The 24755-nt window shown below is 41.7% G+C and overlaps 1 protein-coding gene across 1 annotated transcript; it reads left to right on the forward strand.

Moving 5' to 3' along the window:
• Positions 1-2317: 2317 nt before the first annotated feature.
• hif1aa (hypoxia inducible factor 1 subunit alpha a) lies at positions 2318-24725 on the forward strand. Its single transcript, XM_056295596.1, has 15 exons — positions 2318-2615; positions 17509-17699; positions 18312-18457; positions 18695-18779; positions 19619-19728; positions 20313-20515; positions 20787-20893; positions 21306-21453; positions 21660-21952; positions 22081-22295; positions 22415-22537; positions 22655-22917; positions 23009-23108; positions 23196-23301; positions 23502-24725. The coding sequence occupies exons 1-15, from the start codon at positions 2584-2586 to the stop codon at positions 23663-23665; spliced, it is 2286 nt and encodes a 761-aa protein (XP_056151571.1). The 5' UTR covers positions 2318-2583; the 3' UTR covers positions 23666-24725.
• The last annotated feature ends 30 nt before the right edge of the window (positions 24726-24755 follow it).

A 24755-nucleotide genomic window follows, 5' to 3' on the forward strand; every position in this document is an offset into this window, starting at 1 on the left:
TTTCCCAGCAGAACATTACCCAGAGCATCACACTCCCTCTACCGGTTTGTCGTCTTCCCACAGTACATCCTGGTGCCATCACTTCCCCAGGTATAAATGGTGTACACATACACGACCATCCACGTGAGCTAAAAGAAAATGGGACTCATCGGACCAGACAACCTTCTTACACTGCTTCAAGGACCAGTTCTGACGCTTGCGTGCCCATTGTAGGTGCTTTCGACAGTGGACAGGGGTCATCATGGGCACTGACCGGTCTGCGGCTAAGCAGCAGGGTGTGATGCACTGTGTTGTGACACATTCCTCCCATAATCATCGTTACAATTTTCTGACTTGTGCCATAGTAGACCTTCTGTCAGTTCTGACCAGATGGGATAGCCTTCGTTGCTCTCACGCATCAGTGAGTCTTGGGCGCCCAACACCCTGTCACCAGTTTGTGGTTTGTCCCTCCTCAGACCACTAGGTAGGGACTCACCTCTGCTGTTCGGGAGCACCCCATAAGCCTTGTTGTTTCAGAGATGCTCTGACTCAGTTGTCTGGCCATAACAATTTGGCCCTAGTCAAAGTCACTCGGATCTTAACTCCTGCCCATTTCTCCTGCATCCAACGTGCTTACTATGAGAACTGATTATTCGCTTACCATATAATATACCCAGACCTGTGCCCTTGTTTGGAGATTTTTGGAATTTACTCAACTGTATTTGTTTACCCTTCAATGCGTCCTGTCTGGCAGCTTTCCTGGGGTAATGTCTGAATGAAAGGCTAGACTTATGAGCCTTGTCTAAACAGCCATTATAGATGTATTATTTGCTGCTAGCAATGTCTCTTCATGCCTTGATTGAATTAATGTTTGACCTTGCTTTCCTTTCCAGGCTCTGTTTGATGGATGCTCCAAAAGTAGTGTAAGAAAATGAGAGCGATAAACACCTCCAGCACACTGCCATCAGCTTTTCATTTTCCTTAACAACAGCCAAGCATTGCAACTATTGTATTTATTGTCATCAGAGAAGCTTACTGTTGGTTTGTTTTTTTAAGCCATGCAAATGCTAATACTCGTTCATACATTTTCCCAACTTTACAGTTTGCAGTTGTGAGATTATGACTTCAACCTTGATAAAGTTAAATTGGCTATTCTATTAAAGAAATTGAAAAGAAGCTGCATGAACATGTCACGGCACATAATCAGCTTGCAAAACAGAAAGATGGATGTTTTTTTTCTTTCCCCTCTCTGCTCAAACTAGAAGACTGAGTCCAGTCACATTGTGGTGTTGTGCCACCCTGCCAACATTTTCTGGGAAGTGTTGGCTGGAGCTTTCCAGATGCACACACTTAACATTTATTTCATCTCACTGCCACATATGAATGTATTAAGCGACGGACCCAGAGTGAGAAAATAAGGCATCTCTAGGAGTCAAATGGAATTTTGTGGACTCCAGAAGTTGTTGAAACACTTAATTTCAGATTATCTTTCTTTTTTCTTTTTTTTTTCCACAAGTGAGAGCTGACTCAAAAGGGAATAGGGTCCAAGCATGATCCACACGTTCTCCTGCGGTAAAGGAGGCCAGGGCAGCTATCCTGTGCCAGCCTTCACTGACTTCCCTGGCATCTCCACACTAGTTCAGGAAAATTGCCAATATATTTTCTTGGCCTGTGCTGATTTAAATATAACCGAAGTCTTCCATATGTTAATAGTTGTTAGAATTGTTAACATTGTTAGAAACAGTCCACACTGACAACAATTCACTACGTATTTTAGATTGATTTTCTGATTTTAAATGAGCTTAGTCTGTAATTATCAATTGACACAATCAATGCATTAAGAATCGGTTTAATGACAAAATAAGTCACCAATATTTCCAGGGTGAATTTTTTTAAACATTTCCACTGTTTTCCAAACTATTCGGTACCAATTTCATAAGTGTATACTTCGGAGATTGATGTGAACAAATTTCATTAAAAAAGTAACTTTTTTAAGATATTTAAAGGGCTTATCAGAAACTGCAGATAAGGTAAACTTTCCACGTAGGGATTCATTAATCAGATAGATCTGACTGACTCGCCGAAAACCACTTTCAATTTCCCCTCTGTTTAATCGAGTCGACGAGACAAAAAGTTACACTAACCCTTCCCTCAAACCATTTCTAGTTTCATTATAAGAGACTCGTTACGAGTCCAATGTTCGTAAACCAGATATCAATTAAACAAACAGCAGCAACAACAAAAAAAGTTTACATGGTTTTCGTGAACGCGCGGTAGCCTCGACAAAGACATGTGACTGCGCCCTCCCAGAAGGGAGGGGGGGGGGGTGCGGTGATCCACATTACACGGTACAACATTGTTTCGACGAGTAACCTCTCCAGCGTGGCACTATTCGTAGGGGGGAAATAGATGAATGCAGCGTTTTAAGCGGACGAAATCTTAAATTCGTCAAAACATACGTACTGAAAACACTTATGTGAACAACGAACGGATTTACGACGTGATATCGGTTTCAAAGCGTGGGATTTTTTCCTTTATTCTCGACGGGCCCGAGGACAGTTTAATATCGATAGAGAGACTCAACCGAAGGTCCGTCGTCCTGACATGGACACAGGAATTGTCCCCGAAAAGAAAAGGTAATGCTAGCTAGTTCGCAAGCTAGCTGTTTGTTTTTGTTGGTATCTGGCCTGAACAACTTTGATCTCCGTTGTGGTATTTATTGCTGTTGTTACGACGTTACGGACTTTTTATTCGAGTTCATCTCTTACTTTTGGCGTGTTTGATTTAACTGAATGTGTTTGACATCGATGCTATTAGCAAGCTACGTAGCGGCTATGTGCTATCGTTGCCTGTGGAAGCTAGCCCAAAACTAGCGTTAGCTGGCTAACAGACTAGCTAGCGAGCTACTAATGCTCCTTAACCCGATATAAAGATTTGTATTTCCTCGTCTAATTGCTGTCTTCTATTTAAAATTATAGACTATTAGCATTAAACGCATCTCATCTAGCAAGCTACCTAGGTTATAGTTATTATCATTGTAACGTGATCGTTAACACATTGGGCCGGTGAAACTGTTATTTAATGACATTTATGATTGTAGGTTGAGTGAAAAAATATGAACACTTTTAAAAAAAATTTTAGCCAGTATGCTTTCATATTGTAGTCTGGCATAGTATTTTAAGCCTCACTGTGTCGTATTGGAAGAATCATTTTCCTCCTAACCTCTTGCTTATGCATGATTGATAAGTTTTATCTCTGTAAGAATGCCAGGGATCGACGAAAAGCAATTTAAGTCACTGTGAGAGGTGCTGGATTGAAAAGGCAGTATGGTTTGCGGTTACTGCTGAAATATTTAATGTTCAGTGAAAGCTGTCCAAGCTGTGCCTGCTGGCATAATGTGTCTGATGTGACGAGCCAGTCTAATAACAAAAGATCCTTTGGAGGTGTTTTTTTATTCTTTATTTTGAGTTGTCTGGTAACTTTATTGAAAGTAATGGCATTCAATGTCCTGGATATTGTTGCTGGTGAGGACCATGGTAAAGTTTTATGCTTAGACTAATGAGTCACACTGCATGTTCAAAGATCTAACCAATCTGTTACCAGATAATGGGACTCGAGGTCCAAGAAGGTTTATGAATTCTGCTGTTTTGTGTTTGGGGACAGTATTTATGTGTGGCCTAACATTTGACTACATTAATTGACAGTTTTGGGGTGTACTTCTGACATACTGTGGGGGACTGACTATTGATTGGTATTGGCAGATATTTACACTAAATAATGGATTGGTGAGCCTATTTTGACCATCTGATCAGATTTCTGAGAAGCATTTACTTGGTGTTATATCTGGTAAGCAATGAGTTAAAGTGTGTTTCATCTTCTACTGATAACGAACTTCCAGATACAGAGGCCTGGGAGTTTGAGGGTTCTGCGCTGTATCTCAGCCATTCCTAGGACAGCACTCTTCTGGACAGAGACCTCAGATTTTGTTCCTGGAATCTGCTGGAGGCACTCTCTCAGTTTGGGGTCACAGCACCTAGTGCGCCCTTTGCCACTGGGACTACTGTGGATTTCACCTTCCACATCCGATCTAGTTCTTCCTTCAGCCTCTGGTATTTCTCTAGCTTCTCATGGTCTTTCTTCCTGATGTTGCCATCGCTCAGGATGCTACATCGATCACTACTGCTGTCTTTTGTTCCTTGTCAACCACCACGATGTCTGGTTGGTTAGCCAGCACCTGTTTGTAAGTCTGGAACTTGAAGTCCCACAGGATCTTAGCTCTGCTGTTCTCAACCAGCTTTTGTGGTGTCTCCCATTTGGACTTGGGGACTTCCGGTTTGAATTCAGTACAGATGTTCCTGTATACTATTCCAACCACTTGGTTATGCCTTTCAGTGTATGCTTTCCCAGCTAACATTTTACATCCTGCTACTAAGTTCTGGACTGTCTCAGGGTCATCTTGGCAAAGCCTGCATCTTGGGTGTTGTCTGGTGTGGTAGACCCCCTGCCTCAACCAGTCTGGTGCTGAGTGCTGGTTCTTGTGCTGCTATGATCAGAGCCTCTTGCTGTCTTTCAGTCCAGCCTTTTCTAGCTACTGGTAAGATTTCTCTATCAGCCTCGTCTTCTGTCTGTCGATGGTACATCCCATGGAGGGGTTTGATCTTCCATGCTACCTCCTCTTCTTCCTCCCCACACTCTTTCTTCTTCCTGAGGTACTCATGCAGCAGTTCATCCTTGGGGGCCCTCTTTCTGATTTACTCATGGATTTTTCTTGTTTCATCCTGGATAGTGGCTCTGACACTCGCTAACCCTCGGCCCCCATCTTTTCACTTATTGTCTCAGGCTGCTGGACTGCAGGTGGAACCCTCCATGCATTGTGAGGGGTTTCCATGTGCTGATATCTGTGGTCTTTACCTCCTGCTTTGGCCAGCTTATTATTCCAACTGGGTATCTGATGGCTAGACCTGTGTTGATGGCTTGGATCTTATTCTGTGTGTGTGTGTGTGTGTGTGTGTGTGTGTGTGTGTGTGTGTGTGTGTGTGTGTGTGTGTGTGTGTGTGTGTGTGTGTGTGTGTGTGTGTGTGTGTGTGTGTGTGTGTGTGTGTGTGTGTGTGTGTGCGTAAAGTGGGCTTAATCATTTCAGGAAAAAGCTTGCTAAATGTCAAATCATGTGGTACTGAGCTGTCTCTTAAATTCTTTATGGATCAATAGGTTTGTTTCACCATTCATCTTTGTTTTTCTTATCATTTGATATAATCGTATTTCATCAGTACATTTTAGTGTGAAGGATAGTTTCCACGTCACTGTCGAATGTGCAGTTCATGAATGGACAGTATATCCACTGCATCAACATGAAACATCTGAAATTAAAAAAAATTTGTCAAATATTTCCTTTTTTTTTTGTGTGGAGATTTTCTCCCCAATTGTACTTAGCCAATTACCCTACTCTTCCAAGCTGGCCCGGTCTCTGCTCCATCCCCCTCTGCCGATCCGGGGAGGGCTGCAGACTACCACGTGTCTCCTCTGATACATGTGGATTCGCCAGCCGCTTCTTTTCACCTGACAGTGAGGAGTTTCGCCAGGGGGACGTAGTGTGTGGGAGGATCACGCTATTCCCCCCAGCCCCCCCCCAACAGGGGCCCCGACCGACCAGAGGAGGCGCTATTGCAGCGACCAGGACACAAACCCACATCCAGCTTCCCACCCGCAGACACGGTCAATTGTGTCTGTAGGGACGCCCGACCAAGCCAGAGGCCGGAGGTAACACGGGGGTTTGAACTGGTAATCCCCGTGTTGGTAGGCAACAGAATAGACCACTACGCTACCGGGACCCCCCCCCCCCCATTTTAATTTCTTATGGTCTTCTGATCTGTCTTGAACTTAAATGCAAATGTTATTGACCGTTTTAGCCCACAAGTAGTCTCCATCCTCCTGCGTAAAACCCTGTCGACAAACGCATTTGTATGCAGTCTATCAAAAATAGGTGTCACTCTAAGTCAGCACGCTAACTGATTATTTAGATATCTTCTGTGTTTTTCCTGGTTGTGAAGGGACCAGGGTGGCAAAGATCATGTGGAGTTAGCTGGTTTTGCAGTAGCAATGCACTTTTGCAGTCTCATGTGCAGTTTCTGCACTTGATGCAGTTCCCGATTTTCCTTGTTATATTATAGACACACACATGGATACATGTGTTAGATTGGTGCTGGTCAATGCTGTTGGGTCATTCACTCAAATTCTCTCAACCTGTGATAATTAATTTACTGTGACATGGAAAGTATTGGAATGATATTAATGGTGTTAATCTAAGCTTCCCATCTCAAACAGAGGCCTATCATCGCTAACCTAGTCAATTCAGCAAAGGGACTCTGCTCTTCCTCATTATTAACAGCCTCTTCTGTTTCTGCCTGTTCCTGCATTTTATCAGGTATGGCTGTAGCTCTGACATGATTATTTTCACATTTTTGGTGACATAGAAATGTTTTGTAGCTGATGGTAAGCTATAGCTTCTCTTTTTAGCTACCATCTCTGTTGCTGTTATTCTCCTTCATCCCTGTCGTCAAAAGGAAGGGTTGCCTAGCTCGCCAGTGAACTTAAGTTACCTGGTGTATTTTTGTTCTTTTTATTATAGTCTCACTTAAGTTTGATTTAGCACATTTTTCTTTGTTTTAACACACACACACACACACACACACACACACACACACACACACACACACACACACACACACACACACACACACAGAGCGACATTCCTCCGCATTTTACTGCTGTCTTGGCTCTTGTAGTTCCTGCTGTCAATTCTGGCAACACTACTTTGAGGAAGTAGAGCATGTTGTAAAAGTATGCTTAGATTAAACTGCTAAAGATATTTTGCTGTAATAAGATTTATGCTATTAACATTTATTCTATTCATTTATTTTTAGAAAACCATGTAAGTTCTACATAAGTTTTTGACAGTTTTGTACTTGCACAGCAGGTAAAAATCAATTGGGCAATTTGTTTAAGGCAAGAAAAACCCCGGTCTTGTCCAATGTAAAATAAATGACATTTCAATTAACTGTGCCTGTAAGGATGTGTTTTGAACTATATCTGATATTCCCTCAGCTTATATTTGAGCTTTGATACTTTATCTAAACAAAAAAAAAACGTATTGGACAGACTTGGATGTCTTCTGCTTGTTTTTTTAAAATGCCATGATTTTCAAGATTTCTTAAAATATCTACATTTGCACACTGGTCAGAAAAGGTGCACCGAGTGTTTTGACTTGTTTTTCCTGTCTCATCACCTAAACACTAGGGTTTGACGTAAATGGGTGTGGCTTAATGTGTGTGGCAATTCAGTGATGAAGGCATCCTTCTAATTGGCACCTTCTCATGAACTGTGGTTACGATTTAGAGTACATTCAAGTTTATTTTTTGTAAAAATGGATACAAAAAAACCCCAGCCATTTTGCATTTTGCAGTGTCTCTGAGTTAATATCAGCCATTTCAGCTTGGGCTGGGCAATAATTCAATGCTGTTGTTTATCGTCTTTTCAATGGTATTGGGATGAAATTCGGATAATAGCATATCGCGACACACTATTTATCTGAAGTAAAGCTGCTAGGGAAAGTTTTTCATTGATCAGGCCTATTTATTTGCCTCTGGCTTGGATCCCTGCAAATGCATGAGCTACCAAATAAGGTAATCATTAACTAAAACTAAAACCAGCAAAATCAATGAAAAAAATCAATTTGTTTTATCGGTAAACTAACTTGTTTTATCGGTTGTGAGGAAAACAAAAATAAACCGAAATGAAAATACTGACCTTAAAACTAAATAGAAATAGTATCAAAAGTCGGGCATCCAGGTAACATAGCGGTCTATTTCGTTGTCTACCAACACGGGGATTGCCGGTTCAAATCCCCATGTTACCTCCGGCTTGGTCGGGGACCAACAGACACAATTGTCCATGTCTGCAAGTGGGAAACTGGATGTGGGTATGTGCCCTGGTCGGGGAATGTGTCTCGTTGGGGCGCCTGTTCGGGGGGGGGGGACTGGGGGAAATAGCGTGATCCTCCCACGCGCTACATCCCCTTGGCGAAACTCCTCACTGTCGGGTGAAAAGAAGCAACTGGCGACTCCACATGTATTGGAGGAGGCATGTGGTAGTCTGCAGCCCTCCCCGGATCGGCAGAGGAGGTGGAGCAGTGACCGGGATGGCTCAGAAGAGTGGGGTAATTGGCCAAGTACAATTGGGGAGAAAAAAGGGGGGGAAAAGAAATAGTATCAAAGTTGAAGCAAAATTGCATTCATTTTAATTTTCTGCTAGTCATTCGGGTTTTTTTGTTTTTTTTGGGGGGGGGTGTCAAAATGCCAGAAGAGGGACCAGGTATGCACGCATCCAGAAAATGTTAAGGTGTAAGACAAAAAATAGCAAAACTAGAATGGAGTAAGGTCTGTACACTAAATTGCTCCCAAAAGCTATTTTATCCAGCAATGATTCAATCAGTTAGATCTCCTCAGGCAGATATGAGTGGGGAGTGGGGGGGGGTCTAAATGCATTAAGTCCTGACATAACCACAGAACACCTTCATTTTGGTGATGGTTGATTACAATGGCCAGTGGATGACAATGTTTGGATTATTTTGGATTAAAAGGCTAAGGAAATGTTCTCTCTGGACTTGTTTTTGTAAAGACATGTTTGCACTTTTTTTTGTAGGTGTCATTGAAAGCCGTTTATGCTAAATGTGTTGAGACTTCATGTTTTAGCATAGGCAGAGAATATCAAAAATATTGGTGCTTCAAGGGAGGGGTGGTGCAGGCCAGCGCAGGGTTTTCTTAACTAAAATAAAACTATTAATACTAAATAGAAATTGTGTAATTAAAAAAAACGGTCAGCAACTCATAAAACTAAATTGAAATGGAAATGAAAACTGTAACTAGAGTTGAAATTTAAAAAAAAATCACTGTGCTACCAAAGGGTGAATGTAGATATTTGAAACAAGTCATCCTTCTGCAAAACGCAACTGCCTTATCCAGAGCATCACAAAAAGCCAACGAATTTCCAAACTCCTCATTGTAGCTTTACTAATAATGAGAATCCATTTCCTAAAAAAATTTCACAAAATGAAGTCTGGGGGCGCCCCTGTGGCTCACCTGGTAGAGTGCATACCATATAAAGCTGAGTCCTTACCACAGTGGCCTGGGTTCGAATCTGGCCTGGGCCCTTTGCTACATGTCATCCCCTCTCTCTCCCCTGCCTTTTGTCTCTACTATTGGTATCAAATAATTAAGTTTTATTAAGTTTCCTTTATTAATCCCCTTGGGGAAATTCAGTTACTGCAAATTAGCCCATCCTAGCTGTGATCTGTATAGATAGGAGCAGTGGCCTTCCGCCTTCATGCTGCGCCCGGGGACCAACTCCAGTTCTCTTCCCATTGCCTTAGTCAGGGGCACAGACAGGAGTATAAACCCTAACATGCATGTTTCTTTTGATGGTGGGGGAAACTGGAGCACCTGGAGAAAACCCACCACAGACACAGGGAGAACATGTAAACTCCACACACAAGATGACCTGGGATGCCCCCCCCCCCCCAAGGTTGGCCAACCCCGGGGTTTGAACTCAGGACCTTCTTGCTGTGAGGCGACAGCGCTAGAAAATGCCACTGGGTGGACAATGCCCCCCCCCCCAAAAAGTCTGAAATATCTGAGGGTGTATTATCTGAAAACTTAATTTTGATTTGATATTATACTCTACATTGCCAAACAATTGAATGTGATGAGATAGATTTTTAAACATGGTATTTTTGCATATATAATAAGATATTATGGTATATATTTATCGTGTATTATACCTTGCAACTATCATGATAATATTTTCCGATCATCCAGCACTACTTTCAGCTCCCTTTAGCCTGAACATAAGTACCTTGCAAGCCTGAGCAAATGCAGCGCCCCTTTTGGCCTGTTACCACAGGCATTAAAGACATTGTAAGCTGGTACATGAAGATGGGTAGTGTACCTCAGTGGGAAGAGATATTTAGTTCAGACACACGAGCCTGTCTTTTCTTTACACTTTATTTCAGGGGTTCTTCCATACACTTGTTCACGAGTGCACAGATGATTATGTGGAACAGCCCAGGGTTGGGGTACATTATGTAGTGCTGTCTGAGAAGCAAATTATGTAGTCTTTCTTTCATTTCATCTGAAATGTAGAAAAGTTTGGAGTGAAGACACATCACAGGCACAAGTCTGTTTTTATATGGGCAGATAGTATGTCTAAATACCTGAACTTTGCCTCCTTGAATTTCTTCAAAACATCCCCAATAATTTCTTGGGGATTCAAATTATACAAGAGTCTTCCAGGTCGGCTTACTTCATGGTTCACCACTAGTGAAGACATTACAACCTGATGAGCTGTATTTTAATTTGTCTATATTTTTAATTGTATTAAATTGGTAACCACGTTTCACACTGGCAAAAGTACAAAATGCTGGGATTGTAGGGCTTCCCTGACCAAAGATTTTCCCAGTCGACTAGTAGTCATCAGTTCAAGCCATTTGTCAACTAGTCGCAGCGTGTTTATGATATTAACTGAATTATTTAAATACTATATATATTTTGGGGGCATCGGAAAATGGCCTGAGTTCCGGGGCTGAGAGAATGTAACAAGAAACATTGTTAACACTGTGCTATATTACAGAGAAATATGTGGCACGGTGGACGGGCGGTCACCATGCGGAAATGGGCAGTGCGGTGGCCCAATAGTTAGCTCTGTCGCCTCACAGCAAGAAGGTCCTAGGTTTGAACCCTGGGGTTGTCCGACCTTGGGGGTCATCCCAGGTCGTCCTCTGTGTGGCATTTGAATGTTCTTCCTGTGTCTGCGGTGGGTTTTCTCTGGGTGCTCTGGTCCCCCCCCAATCAAAAAGACATGCATGTTAGGGTTTATACTCCTGTCTGTGCCCCCCGACCGAGGCATGGCAAGGCGAACTGGAGTTGGTTCCCGAGCGCTGCACGGCGGCTGCCCACTGCTCCTAGCTACACAGCTAGGATGGGTTAAATGCAGAGAAAGAATTAAAGAATTGCCCCATGGGGATTAATAAAATAGTAAATACATATATAAAACTGTAATAATGAGCCTTTAAAATATACATTTTACAAGTGCACTCATGAAGCGAGCCGCCTGTTAACGACACTGGCAACAGTGGTAATGAATAATGATTCTGAATTGGTTGGAACAACCAGCAAGGGGACTGAACATTTTGTCAGGGGACTGAACATTTTGTCAATTTATTTCAACACATTAACACATCTTATGAACTTGTAACTAGAGCCCAACCGATAAGGTTGTTGTTGTTTTTTTTTTTTTTAAAGCTTTTCATAGTTTTTTTTTTTCTTTCTGCAATTAAGCAACGAATGAAAACTTGGTCGACAGAGACTCTTCTTATCAACTAACGCTTGGTCGGCTATTGGGGAGCAGCTCTACTGTATTGTATTAATTTAATCAAGACTATTTGCTGTACATGAATCTAGACAGTCAACGTCTGTCATTGTAAACCAAGAGTGACTTAATGGCTAACTACTGACTGCAGTTAGTTGTTTCATACTAGCCAGTTTACCACTGACAGCCATCTGGTAGTTGATTGCGTTAGGGAAATTGTAGCCTACTTTTTGTTGAGAACAAAATTCAGCAGCTTTTTTACACAGCAGAAACTAAACCTATTACTTAGAGCTAGAATTAAACATTTTCAGAGAAAATTGACTGCACACAAAATTTAAGATTGTCCTTGTTGAGGGGGAGGGTGCAAATAAAAGATTTGTTTTTTGTTTTTTTTGCAGCCTTGGAAAAATGTAGGTCCTTATTGCATACATTGTGACAACACAGAAATGGATCAGAGCTCTGAGCTTTTGCTATTGCTAGTGCATGTTGTTTCATTACAAATCTGGCAACTGCATAGAGATGCATCTTCAAGCCAAGTAGCTTGTAACACCTTTTTATCAGAGTTTGCCTGTTTGATCTTGGCAAGATTAATGGAAATGTTGCAAGGTAGGAAGCTAGACAAGGAAATATTTGCAGAGGGATTGGTGTTTAATTTATACTTTTATTGTTTATTTGTCCTCTGCAGGCTTGTGCAGGTTATATTGTTGTTACAGCAGCTTTGGAATGACAGTTGTTAGCATCTTTGTTCATTTTAATTGTTAAGATTGAGCATATGACTGAAGGAAACAAGTAGACTTGTTAGTCTACTTGTTAGTCTACTAATACATTGAAAATCAAGTTTTAAACCTTGTTAACCTGTCCATATGGTCTTAGAGTAATGTTACAATACACATCACGAACGAAATAAGCAGTCAACACCATGGCTGAGCATATTTGCTTTGAAACTGCAGTGTATTTTTATTTTTTATTTTATTATGTTATTGATCCCGTGGGAAATTCTTCCTCTGCATTTAACCCATCCTAGCTGTGTAGCTAGGAGCAGTGGGGAGCTGCCGTGCAGCGCCCGGGGACCAACTCCAATTCGTCTTGCCACGCCTCGGTCAGGGGCACAGACAGGGGTATTAACCCTAACATGCATGTCTTTTTGATGGTGGGGGAAACCGGAGCACCCGGAGAAAACCCGCGCAGACACGGGGAGAACATGCAAACGCCACACAGAAAGGACCTGGGATGACCCCCCCCCCCCCAAGGTTGGACCACCCCTGGGGTTCAAACCAAAGACCTTCTTGCTGTGAGGCAACAGCGCTAACCACTGTGCCACCATGCCACCCGTGTACCAAGGACAGTCTCAAAAAAAACCAAAACGGATTCAGTCAGGCAGTATTTCATACGTCACAAACCTAAAGAACCAATCGCATTAATAGCTGAGGTGGCGCTATTACATATCATTATATGCACCCGCTTCGGCGTTGCAAGCCAGAAAAGCCAGGTGTCAGTACTTATCGTAATTTTGCCAGTTATAAGTTTCACTACTTTCAAAACAATGGCAGAGACGTATTTTTTTTTCCAGCTGAAAATTCACAAAAGGAGAAACAGTGAGCCTTCATTTTTTTACCAAAGGATCCAAAAAATCAGAGAAATGGGTGTTGTTTATTTGGAAAAATTGAATGTCCCAGCCAAACTTCTGGAAAAAACACGGGTTTGCAATAGCCATTTTCAAGAACACTGTTTTGGAAATTCAACACAAAAACAGATGGGTTTTACTGCAAAACTTATTTTGAAGCTGTGCCATCCATTTATCTTTGGGACACAGCGAGTACGAGTCGACATGTTGATCAACCGGAAAGTTTATTTTTCTTTGTCTTACTCTAGAGACTTTCTATGGTGTTCAAAGCGTTTCTTCCTAACGGCGCATCTTGGGGCATTTTCATATTGGGTACGATTGCTTCGTACTGTGCCTGAGTACGACAACCCCCACTCCCCCGCCGCTCAGCTTTCACATCAGTAATGTTGTTCCGTACCCGAGTACACTTGCATATTTATACACATGAGGTCGATGCATGCTGCACACATAAAACTATTTCAGACAAGAAAGACAGCATTGAGTAATCCCTTTGTAGCAGAGCAGTCCACTTCTGTGTTTTGGTACAGTTGTTTTCACACCTGATGCAAGTCATACCCGTGTACACATGAACCATACTCAAGGCCACCTTTTCAAGTGGACCCGGTCACAGTTCGTGTGCCTGGGTATGAACACTGTGTGCCGTGTACTGTTTGCGGCTGGGGAGTGGGGATAATTTGAATATTCATAGATTCTGGAATGTTTAATGAGGGAGGAGTAGATGTGATTTTAAGAATTTTAACAAGATAATTGAACTTATTTTGCAGAACAAAAATACATCAGACAATTTGACTGGAGGGGGTCAATTTTAAAGACCGTAAGCTGCTGCCAAAATTAACATGTAGTTGGCTAATACTTATGCCAGGGCTTTTTCTGTCAGTAAATATTTGTTTCTGTGATGGACTGGCGGCCTGTCCAGGGTGTCTCCCCGCCTGCCGCCCAATGACTGCTGGGATAGGCTCCTGCGACCCCGAGTAGGAATAGGATAAGTGGTCTGAATAATGGATGGAAATATTTTGTTTGGAATTCTGGTCTATCCAATCCACTTCATAAGTTTGGGCTGTGGTGTTTCCCAGATATGGACCAAATTTGCCTTAAATGTTTGTCACATTTATTGAATAGGCAAACAGCTCGATACACTTTCTTTGTAAAATCAGGCCAGCCTCTCAAAATGTTTTAGTCAAGGAATGGGGTTTGGTTCTGGGACATTTATCTGGGTAGTGGGCTTAGGGACATTGTCAGAACTCTTGAGAATTTTGCCTTTTGCTCCCACCCCAATCTGATTGTTTGCATGAAATAATAATTCACATGAATTCTGTCTGCGTAATAATGTGCACCATTATTTTAAAACAAGGTTGTCTAATTAAAGCTAGCTACACATAGCAAGCTGTGGTTTTGTTTGTAGTACAAAATGTCATGCAGAGTCCTGCAAGGCATGCATGACCATGTGCATAGAGGTGTTACATAATGGTGCCCTCTGTTAGCCTTTATTTCAAGATCAAGGGATTTGTCCCATTTTTATCCAACGTTTCATGCAAAAGAATCAAAAGGTTGTTTTCTTGATTTCCAATATTTTGTTTCAAATCTATAAATGTATAGTTCTTAAACTTAAAAATGTTTAAGTTAACTTTAAGTGTCATAAATACCAGGTAAGGACTGCAGAAAAAGGCCTGACTTATGTTTGATGGTTCTATTAACAGAAGATGGCGTGTGGCACAAAGTGGCAAGGTTCCAACTGACATTAGATTGTAATTAGACTATCAGCTGAAAAAGATGAGAGGTGATTGCCATTAAGCAGTTATGCTACTAACACAAAATACAATATAATATGGACTAAATTTTGATACTTTTCAGCATAAATTGTTTTTTCTCAATGTTTGACATGACACTGTTGTAAATTTGGATGCTATGAATAGGAATATTGGCACTGAAGTGGGGGGGGGGGGGCACTTTTGAGACAGTTTGATCCCTGTGATGGAGTGGCGGCCTGTCCAGGGTGTCTTCCCACCTGCCGCCCAATGACTGCTGGGATAGGCTCCAGCATCCCCGCGACCCTGTATAGGATAAGCGGTTTGGATAATGGATGGATGGATGGAACTGAAGTACCTGCGGTATTTCAGGTTCATTGTTAAGTCTGAGTTCGTGTCTTAATTGTCAACAACAGCCATGTCTCAGAGAAAATTCCCACAACAATTAATATAGTTAATATGCATGTTAATGAAATATCCTAATGTTGGCGCTTTAATGGTGCTCACTTTCCTCTCACTGCCTTTGCTTGTTGGTTTTGGATAATTCAACCTGATTGTACACTTAACAAAAGCAGTGTAAGTGAATCTAACCTTGATATTAATGATATTAAGATGAATGGTTGTCAGTGAGCTCTGGCTGATGGATGTTATTCTTGTGTTACACTTGGAGCCAGCAGTCTGAAGCAGGGGTAGTTAGAAGTGTGTCGATGCGATGTAGGATTGGTTGCATAACCTCGTGATCAACTTTCACAGAGCCTGGAGATACTGGCTGGGCCTTCATGTGGCTCTGTGAGGCAGTCAGAGGATGGTGTAAATATTTTGGTCCCACTAAGCCACTCTGTACTGCAAAGCCAGTTTGTCATCAGTATTGACAAATACACAAACATCTGGGTTAATGTGTCTACTACTGATTGAGCTGTCCTCATATTCTGTGCCGATGGCTTGCTCTCTACGCATTTAAATCAGTACAAAATTTATTAACTCTTTTTGTCCTCTGATTGGGTGACAGCATCAACTTGCTGCCACAGCACCCCTCTAGCAGACAACCCAAGCCATTTTACCTTTTTAGTGCATCTATTGTGCTAGACAACATTAACTATGTCTGTATGGCAATTTTGTTTTACGTGTTGGACATCATCTGACTGATGCGTGATGATCTGTGTTTTGGCAGCTATTGGGATTTTTGTTTTGTGTCCAGAGAGCAGATAAACCTCAGCCCTTAGTGGGCTTGAACATAGTATAACTTAAATCTTGCAATATACATTTCAGAATATTTTGTTAAGCCCTGTCTGATTCAGTTAGATTTTAACAGCATGTGCACACCTAATGTTGAACAAGGGCTGTTTAGTTTGAGCAAAGTGTGACCAGAAACAAAAAATATACTCTTGAGTTTTGGTAAAGCTGGGTTTGTAGCAGAAAGGGGATGAGATCCTCTGAGCAGGCTAAATATGGTTAGTTGATTGATTTTTGTTGTTGCAGATAGCTTCAAATGACAACATAGCCTTGGTTAATTGTGTTGCTCTAAGTCCACAACATTAATTTAGTGTAGGCTTGCATTTCAGATTCATGTGCCTTTTAAATAACCAGCTGTATACTTGTGATGTTCTTCCAATGTCATTTAGATGACATTTTAGTAAGGAAGTGGTTTTGAGAGGGATTCTGGTAAAAATGCATCAGCACTTAGATTGAATGGTGGGCAGGGTATTGATTTCATGCTGAAGATTAGTCCATCTATTTATGTCTTTGATCGGGAGTGCATATTCTGTATCCTATGAAATTGTCACAAAATGATGGACGAAGTATGGAACTCAGTTTAATGTTGCATCTAAAGCTAGGAGTATTTTTAGATGCGAAGCACCTCATAGACCCGATTTGTAAATCACTCACACACTCAGTCACGTTTAGCAAGCAGAAGATTGTCGACAAAGGGGAGCTGACCCATCTGCACAGCACCAGTGGTGCCATGTAAGAGTGGTGTCGCATCGATAACACTGTGTCCTTGTTGCCATTTGTAAATCTGGGGAAATCTAATGAAAAGATTTTTATTTGCTGGGACTTTTATCATTAATTGCCTTTTTCCCTTTTTTTTTTAATTGAAAGGTATTTTTTTAAAATCCGTTGCCTTTTTATTCGACAATGTTGTGCAGTTTTCATTGTGGTACTGTGTCAGCCTAGTTTGTTAGACTTTTGCTTGAACTGACAATGGTTTCCACTTTTGGAGAAATAACCTAACTGATAAATCAGACATGAAGTGAGTCTGACCAGTGAAAAATTACAAATGATCAAAAAATGAAAGTAGAGGATGTCCTGCTTTTTTTTTCTTACTGTAAATCCTTCTTGGTAGTAGGTATCATCTCACTGGTGCATGTTTGTATTTGTATAAGCACTACCAGTCTCTCTCCAGTCGATCTTGTGAGCCCTGATCGTAAATGTCAGATTGATTGGTGGCATTCTGTAGCTTGACTGTGCAGCAGAAAAGCAGACTGTAGGATCCTTGTAAGCGAGCCCCCTCTCCCGTCCAATCACTCTTAGGGGATTTACTGCACTTCCTTTTGGTCAGCAGCCAATAAAATGAGAGAGAGAAAGGCTTGGAGCTGGCTTGTCACAGACCCCAGCCGCCTCACTGAGCGTTCGGTGGCTGAGCAATAGTCTAGACTCAAGAAGGATGCCGGCCTTTGTAGTATGCATGTTGGGCTCAGAAGCAGACCGAGGCCGGGTTGACCCACCATCTGTCTCCCGTAGAGTGAGTTCGGAGCGGAGAAAGGAGAAATCACGGGATGCGGCACGATGTCGGCGGGGGAAGGAGTCGGAGGTGTTCTATGAGCTGGCCCAGGAGCTGCCCCTGCCCCACAGCGTCACCTCCAACTTGGACAAGGCATCCATCATGAGACTCACCATCAGCTACCTGCGCATGAGGAAGCTACTCAACACTGGTTAGTATCCACAAAGCTTGGAGCTTGTAATAGAGGGACTTGTGTACTTGTTCATTCTAACATTATCATTTTATCTAACTTGGGGGAAGTGCTTTACTGAAATTTTTGTTATGATGTTATTAAGTAAGGCGTTACTGTGTAGGTGTCTTTTGGTGTTTTGGTATGATGCTAGACATGGTAAGCAAGCAGGAAAACCGTTTTGCAGTCATTCCTGCCCATCAATGTTTCCAGTGTCCTTAGCCCTTACCATGTAAGCATGTTCTTCTCATCACCTCAGTGGTCACCACCTGACAATGACAAGTGCTAGTTTTTCTTTTTCTTTTTTTTATCTCCCTCCCTTCATTCCTCCCCTCTGGTCCTCCCCTCTTCCTTCACTAGCATTCAATTCCAGTTGAGCTTGACACCATGATTTTATTGTGCAGATATACTTTTACGCTTATGATTTATTGTTTACATTTTATATTCTTTATTTTATGTTTTCTTTACATATATTTTTGTATTCATGTGTGTCACTTATTTTATATTGTATTCTAAACTTGTACAGCACTTTGGTTCAACTGTGGTTGTTTTAAATGTGCTATATAAATAAACTTGACTTGACTTGACTTCCAGACATGGAGGTGGAGGAGACGGAGCTAGACACCCAGCTTAATGGCTCCTACCTGAAGGCTCTGGAGGGCTTCCTCATGGTGTTGTCTGAGGATGGAGATATGATCTATCTCTCTGAGAATGTCAACAAGTGCTTGGGGCTGGCACAGGTTGGTCCACTTTGTCCTGTTAGGATGGTGCACGTCAATGTTCTGAGATGGTTCCATATTAGAGCAGATGGGATTATTGTTATTTTTACTGTTTTTGTTTTAGAGGGGGTAAGAAGGTGAGAAGGAAGGGAAAAAGAAGCAATGCTGATTAACAGGAAACCAGAATGTTCATGAAACTCATGCATGTTGTGAAAGTGTCTAATTTTCTGTCACTTCTGTTTTCTCTACCTGTCGTAGTTTGACCTGACTGGACATAGTGTGTTTGACTACACACACCCCTGTGACCAGGAGGAGTTGAGAGAGATACTGATCCATAAAACAGGTGACAGGGAAACAAAATAAGCACTGTCCTATTGTACAAGTTCTTATGGAGAAAGACAAGCACTCATAAAGCACTCTGTCAGGTCTATACCTGACTGGTATGGGTCTGATTTTCTCTGAGCTGGCAAATTCAGACGCGTAGGTTATCAGAACAAGTTATCATTTTCCATGCTCCTCCTCCACATTACAGTGGTTGGAGCTGGCTGGTGTGTACCTTTATGGCCTTTCTACTCAGATTTACTGGCATAGAACACAATGCCACTGGCACTTTTTTTTTTTTTGCATTACAGGCTGTAGCAATATTTTACCTTGTTTGCCCTCAGGTGATTAGATGTGGCTTCCTTTGTAACCTTTTTAAGTTCCATTATTTGTCTTATCAGAAAGATTCAAATGAAATCAAATTAAGTCAAGTCAGTTTTATTTGTATAGCCCAGTATCACAAATTACAAATTTGCCTCAATTTGCATGTTAAAATTTTCCAGACACGATGTGACAACGATGCTGCCACTTGAAAGGAGAACATCAACTTTAATAAAGAAATACATTATAGATATAACAGATGCTTTGATAATTTTGCCAAGGAAATGCATGTGAACATAAATGGATCACAAGTCAGCCGTAGCAGCCAGTAAATCAATTGCAAACAAACCAAACTACAAAACCTTTGCTGCAGTAGGTTTGCTATAGATATCGAAAGAGAATTTTGCCATCACTTCAGTAGGATGTGTATTGGAGGAAATGTTAGCTGCAATGTGTGCATGGTAAACATGATATCTTGGGAAAACAACCATCTCATGTTGCTCTGCTGCTTTACAATGGCTTTTCCTCCTGTCTTTTCAGGCCCCAAAAAGGCCAAGGAACCAAACACAGAGCGCAGTTTTTTCCTTCGAATGAAATGTACTCTGACCAGCAGGGGCCGCACTGTCAATGTCAAATCAGCTACATGGAAGGTAAGACAAATTTTAAAAATAAATACATTTAAAAAAAAAGAAAGAAAGGTTTTTATGCTAAAAGTCAACAGTTGGCGGAGATGACCAGCTACGCATAAATCGTATTGATCTCTGAGTATTGTTTTTAATGTCTGTTATTTCTGGCTTTTTGTCTTATCCTCAGTAATATCTTGGAATTAAGACATAGATGAATTGTGTTATTTATTTTGAAGTTGATTTTTTTTTATTCAACTGTTTGAATCTAACCGCAGAATTAAATGATCTATTTTTTCTGTATTCTTTATCGTATTTTATTATTTTGTTTTACAAATTAATGAACGGTAACCGGGTGTCATCAAAACAGTCACATTTTGTAATTACTGAGAGACCTAGACCACATTGAGGGCCTGTTACAATGTTGTATGAAATGTAAACTCCCATTAGAAATATAATTGAAAAAGGCCCTGTCACCAGAGCAATGAATTGATTGACTGATTCATTTGAAAAGTCAACCCATTTTGTTTTGTGTTGGAAGACAACACAACTTCTTTGGCAGTTATAATCCAAACTAATAGAGATGTCTTTACCTTGTTTTCTCTGTTTAGGTGCTCCACTGCTCCGGTCATGTTCATGTGTATGAAAGCCCCACTGAGCAGAGCTCCTGTGGGTACAAAGAGCCACCCATGCCCTACCTGGTGCTGATCTGTGATCCCATTCCACACCCCTCCAACATTGAGGTCCCTCTGGACACAAAAACCTTCCTCAGCCGCCACACGCTTGACATGAAGTTCACCTATTGTGATGAAAGGTCTGTTTGCCTCCTCAAAGGGAATATTATTTTCTCCTCTTAAAAAGCACACACAAGAATCAAGTCTGTAAAGTTGTGCAGTGTTGGTCATTTTCTATAAATGGATGAGAACAAACATGTAGCCGCTGTAGTGCTGCAGAGCCACCTAGTGTTCACTAGATGTACAGCATCTACTACTACTACTACGTTCCAATATTCCATCAATCAATCAAGTTGCATTTTATATAGCCCTTTTCTAGCTCATGAGAATTTAATCCTTTTATTCCTCCAGGATTACTGAGCTGATGGGTCATGACCCAGAGGACCTATTGAATCGCTCTGTCTATGAATATTATCATGCCCTGGATTCAGACCATCTTACAAAGACCCACCACAACTGTAAGCACAAGCACTAAAAGTGCATTGAATAGAGACTGACTTATAAGTAATGGTATTTGGCATCTCTGAAGATGAAATAGGAATATAACTTCCAGGTGTGCCATTTTTATCACAGTCCTAAACAAATGGCCAAATTCTTAATTTTGCATTCTGTTATTTTCTTTTGAAAATCCATTGCACGTCGTCTGTCTTAGAGAGATCCCTCCTCTGTTGCTCTCCCTGAGGTTTCTTCCTATTTTTTTCTCCCTGTTAAAGGTTTTCTTTTAGAGAGTTGTTCCTTATCCGATGCGAGGGTCTAAGGACAGGATGTTGTGTCGCTGTAAAGCCCCTTGAGACAAATTTGTAATTTGTGATATTGGGCTACACACATAAAATTGACTTGACTTGACAATTTGTCCATTTCACTTTTTAGTATTTGCAAAGGGGCAGGTCAGCACAGGCCAGTACCGCATGTTGGCCAAAAGAGGAGGCTTTGTGTGGGTGGAGACCCAGGCTACAGTCATTTACAACAACAAGAACTCACAGCCACAGTGTGTTGTCTGTGTCAACTTTGTGCTCAGGTACAAAAATAGGATGTGGTAAAAATTTTCTACAGCAGAGACAAAAAACAAATATAACCCATCCGTTTGTTTTTAGCTTGGTGTGTGGAGTGCGATAGCTCCAAATATACATGTCTTTGTTTTGAGTCATATTTTTGATCAAAATTACTTTCATGAATGTAATAGTTGATGAAGCTAATGTGTAAAAACTATTGGCTCTACCACAGTGGCATTGAAGAAAAGGAGAAGATCTTGTCTCTGGAGCAGACAGAGAACACAAAGCCCAAGAAAGAGGAGCAAGAGGGAGCAGTGGTAGAGAGCTGCCAGACAGACATGGCTCCAGCCTTGCAGAAGCAGGAGAAGAGCCCAGAGCTGGATGTGATCAAGCTGTTTACTCAGACAGTAGAGACCCAACCCCTGGACAGCCTATATGACCGGCTTAAGGAAGAGCCTGAGGCCCTCACCCTGCTAGCTCCAGCTGCAGGAGATACCATCATCTCCTTGGACTTCAGCTGCCCTGGTCAATATATACATTTATTCTGGTGCTCAGTTTGAACATGCTGAGGTTGAATGTTTTACAAATGTTTTTTTTTCCCCCCCAGCATCTTACTAAGTATTGTGACTTTACTTTCCTCCACTTCTGCGCAGATTCTGAGATCCATCTGCTAAAAGATGTCCCCGTTTACAATGATGTGATGCTGCCCTCCACCAGTGACAAACTGGCCATACCCCTTTCCCCTCTTTCGCCCAGTGAGCCTCCCTGTACTACCAACAGCACATCTGGAGATGCAACACCTGAGCCTTATGCTCCACTTCCTTCTAGCACACCAAGCAGCCAAAGTCTGGAAAACAGCTCCACAGGAGTAAGAACGCAGCGAATCTACAAGCTGAGAATGTGTTGTTTTCTGATAAACTGTTAAAACTATGTCTGTGAATGTTCCCCAACTAACTATTGATTATGATATGTCTTTCTCCTCTTTAGCCTGACAGCCAAATAGGCTTCTGTTTTTCCATGGACTCGGACATGAGCGCAGATTTTAAACTTGATTTGATGGGGAAGCTGTTTACTATTGACACACAGCCCAAGTCCCCTTTCATCACACAGGTATTGTGCTGGGAGGTGCTGTGTTTGTCACTTATTGATCATATAGTATGATTATCTGGTGTAGTGGGGAAAGTTTCTTGTATTCTGACTCATTTAGCTTTGTTTCCACTCGAAAAGGCTATGGAAGACCTAGATCTGGACATGTTGGCTCCATACATCCCCATGGACGATGACTTCCAGCTACGCACTCTGTCCCCAGAAGAGCCCCTGTCATGTAGCTCAGTCACATCCATGGAAAGCTCTCCTCTCCACGTCACACAAGAGGTCCACAGCTACCCCAACTCTCCCTTCAGCTCACCAGGCAGTCGCACTGCTTCTCCGGGTCCAACTCCTCCTGAGCCGGTAAATGCCCCCCATGAGACCACCATGCTTTCTAAGAGGTAAGACATCCCAAACCCTTTCTCGTTAAATGCAGAAAATGTTCAAATCTGAAAATACTGGGGAAGCTTAATATCACCATCCTGCTTTCAGAAACCCACAGTTGGAAAAAGAAGTCTCCCTAAGGACTTTGGCAGCCCAGAATGCACAGCGCAAAAGAAAGCTGGGTGATATCAGAGAGGTTGTTGGACTGGTAAGTGCTTTCTTAGTTGAAGAGTACTGTTAATGGGTTAAGCTTTATGGTAGTGGGTGGATGATGAGAGCCTCTGTATATTCACAGAGCACATTGCTCCAAGAACCGCTTGAACAAGGGAAAAAGCTGAAGATGTCTAAGACGGCCACACCTGAAACACTCTCAAATGGGACCAAACTTCTCCTGCAAACTGGTGAGTTGAACAAGATACTTTATTGATCCTGAGGGAAATTAAAGTGTCATTAAAGGTTCGCATAACCCAAAGAAACACAATATCAAAAATACACGTAATAGCAAAAACTATGGATAAGCCAAAGGACACTACTTTGGACTGTGGTGTAAAGTTATGCCTCAGATGGAGTACAGCTCTCATGCATTTTTCTTCCCTCTCAGAACTGGCGAGTCGTCTGCTGGGCAGCTACTTAGAAGGCAGCAGTTCCCCCTTCACCCTGCCACAGCTCACCCGCTATGACTGCGAGGTCAATGCCCCCTTGCAGGGTCGTCAGCACCTGCTGCAAGGGGAGGACCTGCTGTGTGCTCTGGACCAAGTCAACTGAGTCAATGCTTAGCCTGCTCACTGCTGGACTAGACCGGACACTACAGTTCCTCCCTTGCTCACTCCTTTTCCAAGTACCCACCCCCCCATCTCACCCCACTGTCCTTTATTTATGTTTCTGTATCTGTTTGATTATATACACATTTTAGTTTGGCTGCCTTCTGCACACCACTTGATCTCTGCAGCATTCCACCATTATGAACACCATTGCAGATTTCAGTGCAAAGGATTCAGGTGTTTAGAGATGCCCAGTTGTTTGATTGGTTCTTTTTTAAATCCCCTTCCTCCTTTGCGGGGAGTCTCTCAGACAGCACACAGAGCGCCTCTACAGATGATCTTGTTCCAGCAGGTCACCATAGAATTTGGCGCTACTGCCAGCAGTGTATTGTAAGCTTAAGTCGCACAATTTATATTTTCATAAAAAGATGAAATATTACCAGCAATATATATCAAGCCTTTTTAAAGTAGTTTTAATGGGATTTCAACAATTTTATTTTTTCTTCCTTTACTCGTATAATGTAGTTCCCTTAACTAACGATGTCTTTAGTCCAGAAGTATAAATTTATTGTTTCAAACTAAAGTGGTTTGAATGTTCTCTCCATTTAATGGTTACCAGTCTTTGAGATAATGCATTTAATCGTGTAGTGATTCAGTATCTGTCACTTTATTACATTACTGTAAGTGTGCTTTACTGTCTATAGACCAGAGAAATTTCATGAATCAGATTATGGCTTCACAGATGACACCTTTTACTCTCAAACTGAAATGAAGTAACTGGTTCACATTTGTTTCTAATCAAGGAAATTTTGCAGTTCTGTTTGATCATGATCATAATGAGTTCATGTTTTGGTTTTCACAATGTGCTACATACAACTGTCTTGGATATGTGATGTATGATCCATAACGATTCAGTTTTATCAGTGCGATCATTATCATACAATGTTAGTTGTCAATCTTGCTCACTCAGTTATCAGTCGTCAGTTTTATACCCCTGGTTCATACTGCAGTGTTGGGTCTCCTGCTTGTCACTGTCTAACATTAAATTGCTTTATTAAAATACACTGTTGTGTGTCAGTTTTAGTTAATTCATG

This window comes from Lampris incognitus, chromosome 16 (genome assembly GCF_029633865.1).
Source record: "Lampris incognitus isolate fLamInc1 chromosome 16, fLamInc1.hap2, whole genome shotgun sequence".
Lineage (NCBI taxonomy): Eukaryota > Metazoa > Chordata > Actinopteri > Lampriformes > Lampridae > Lampris > Lampris incognitus.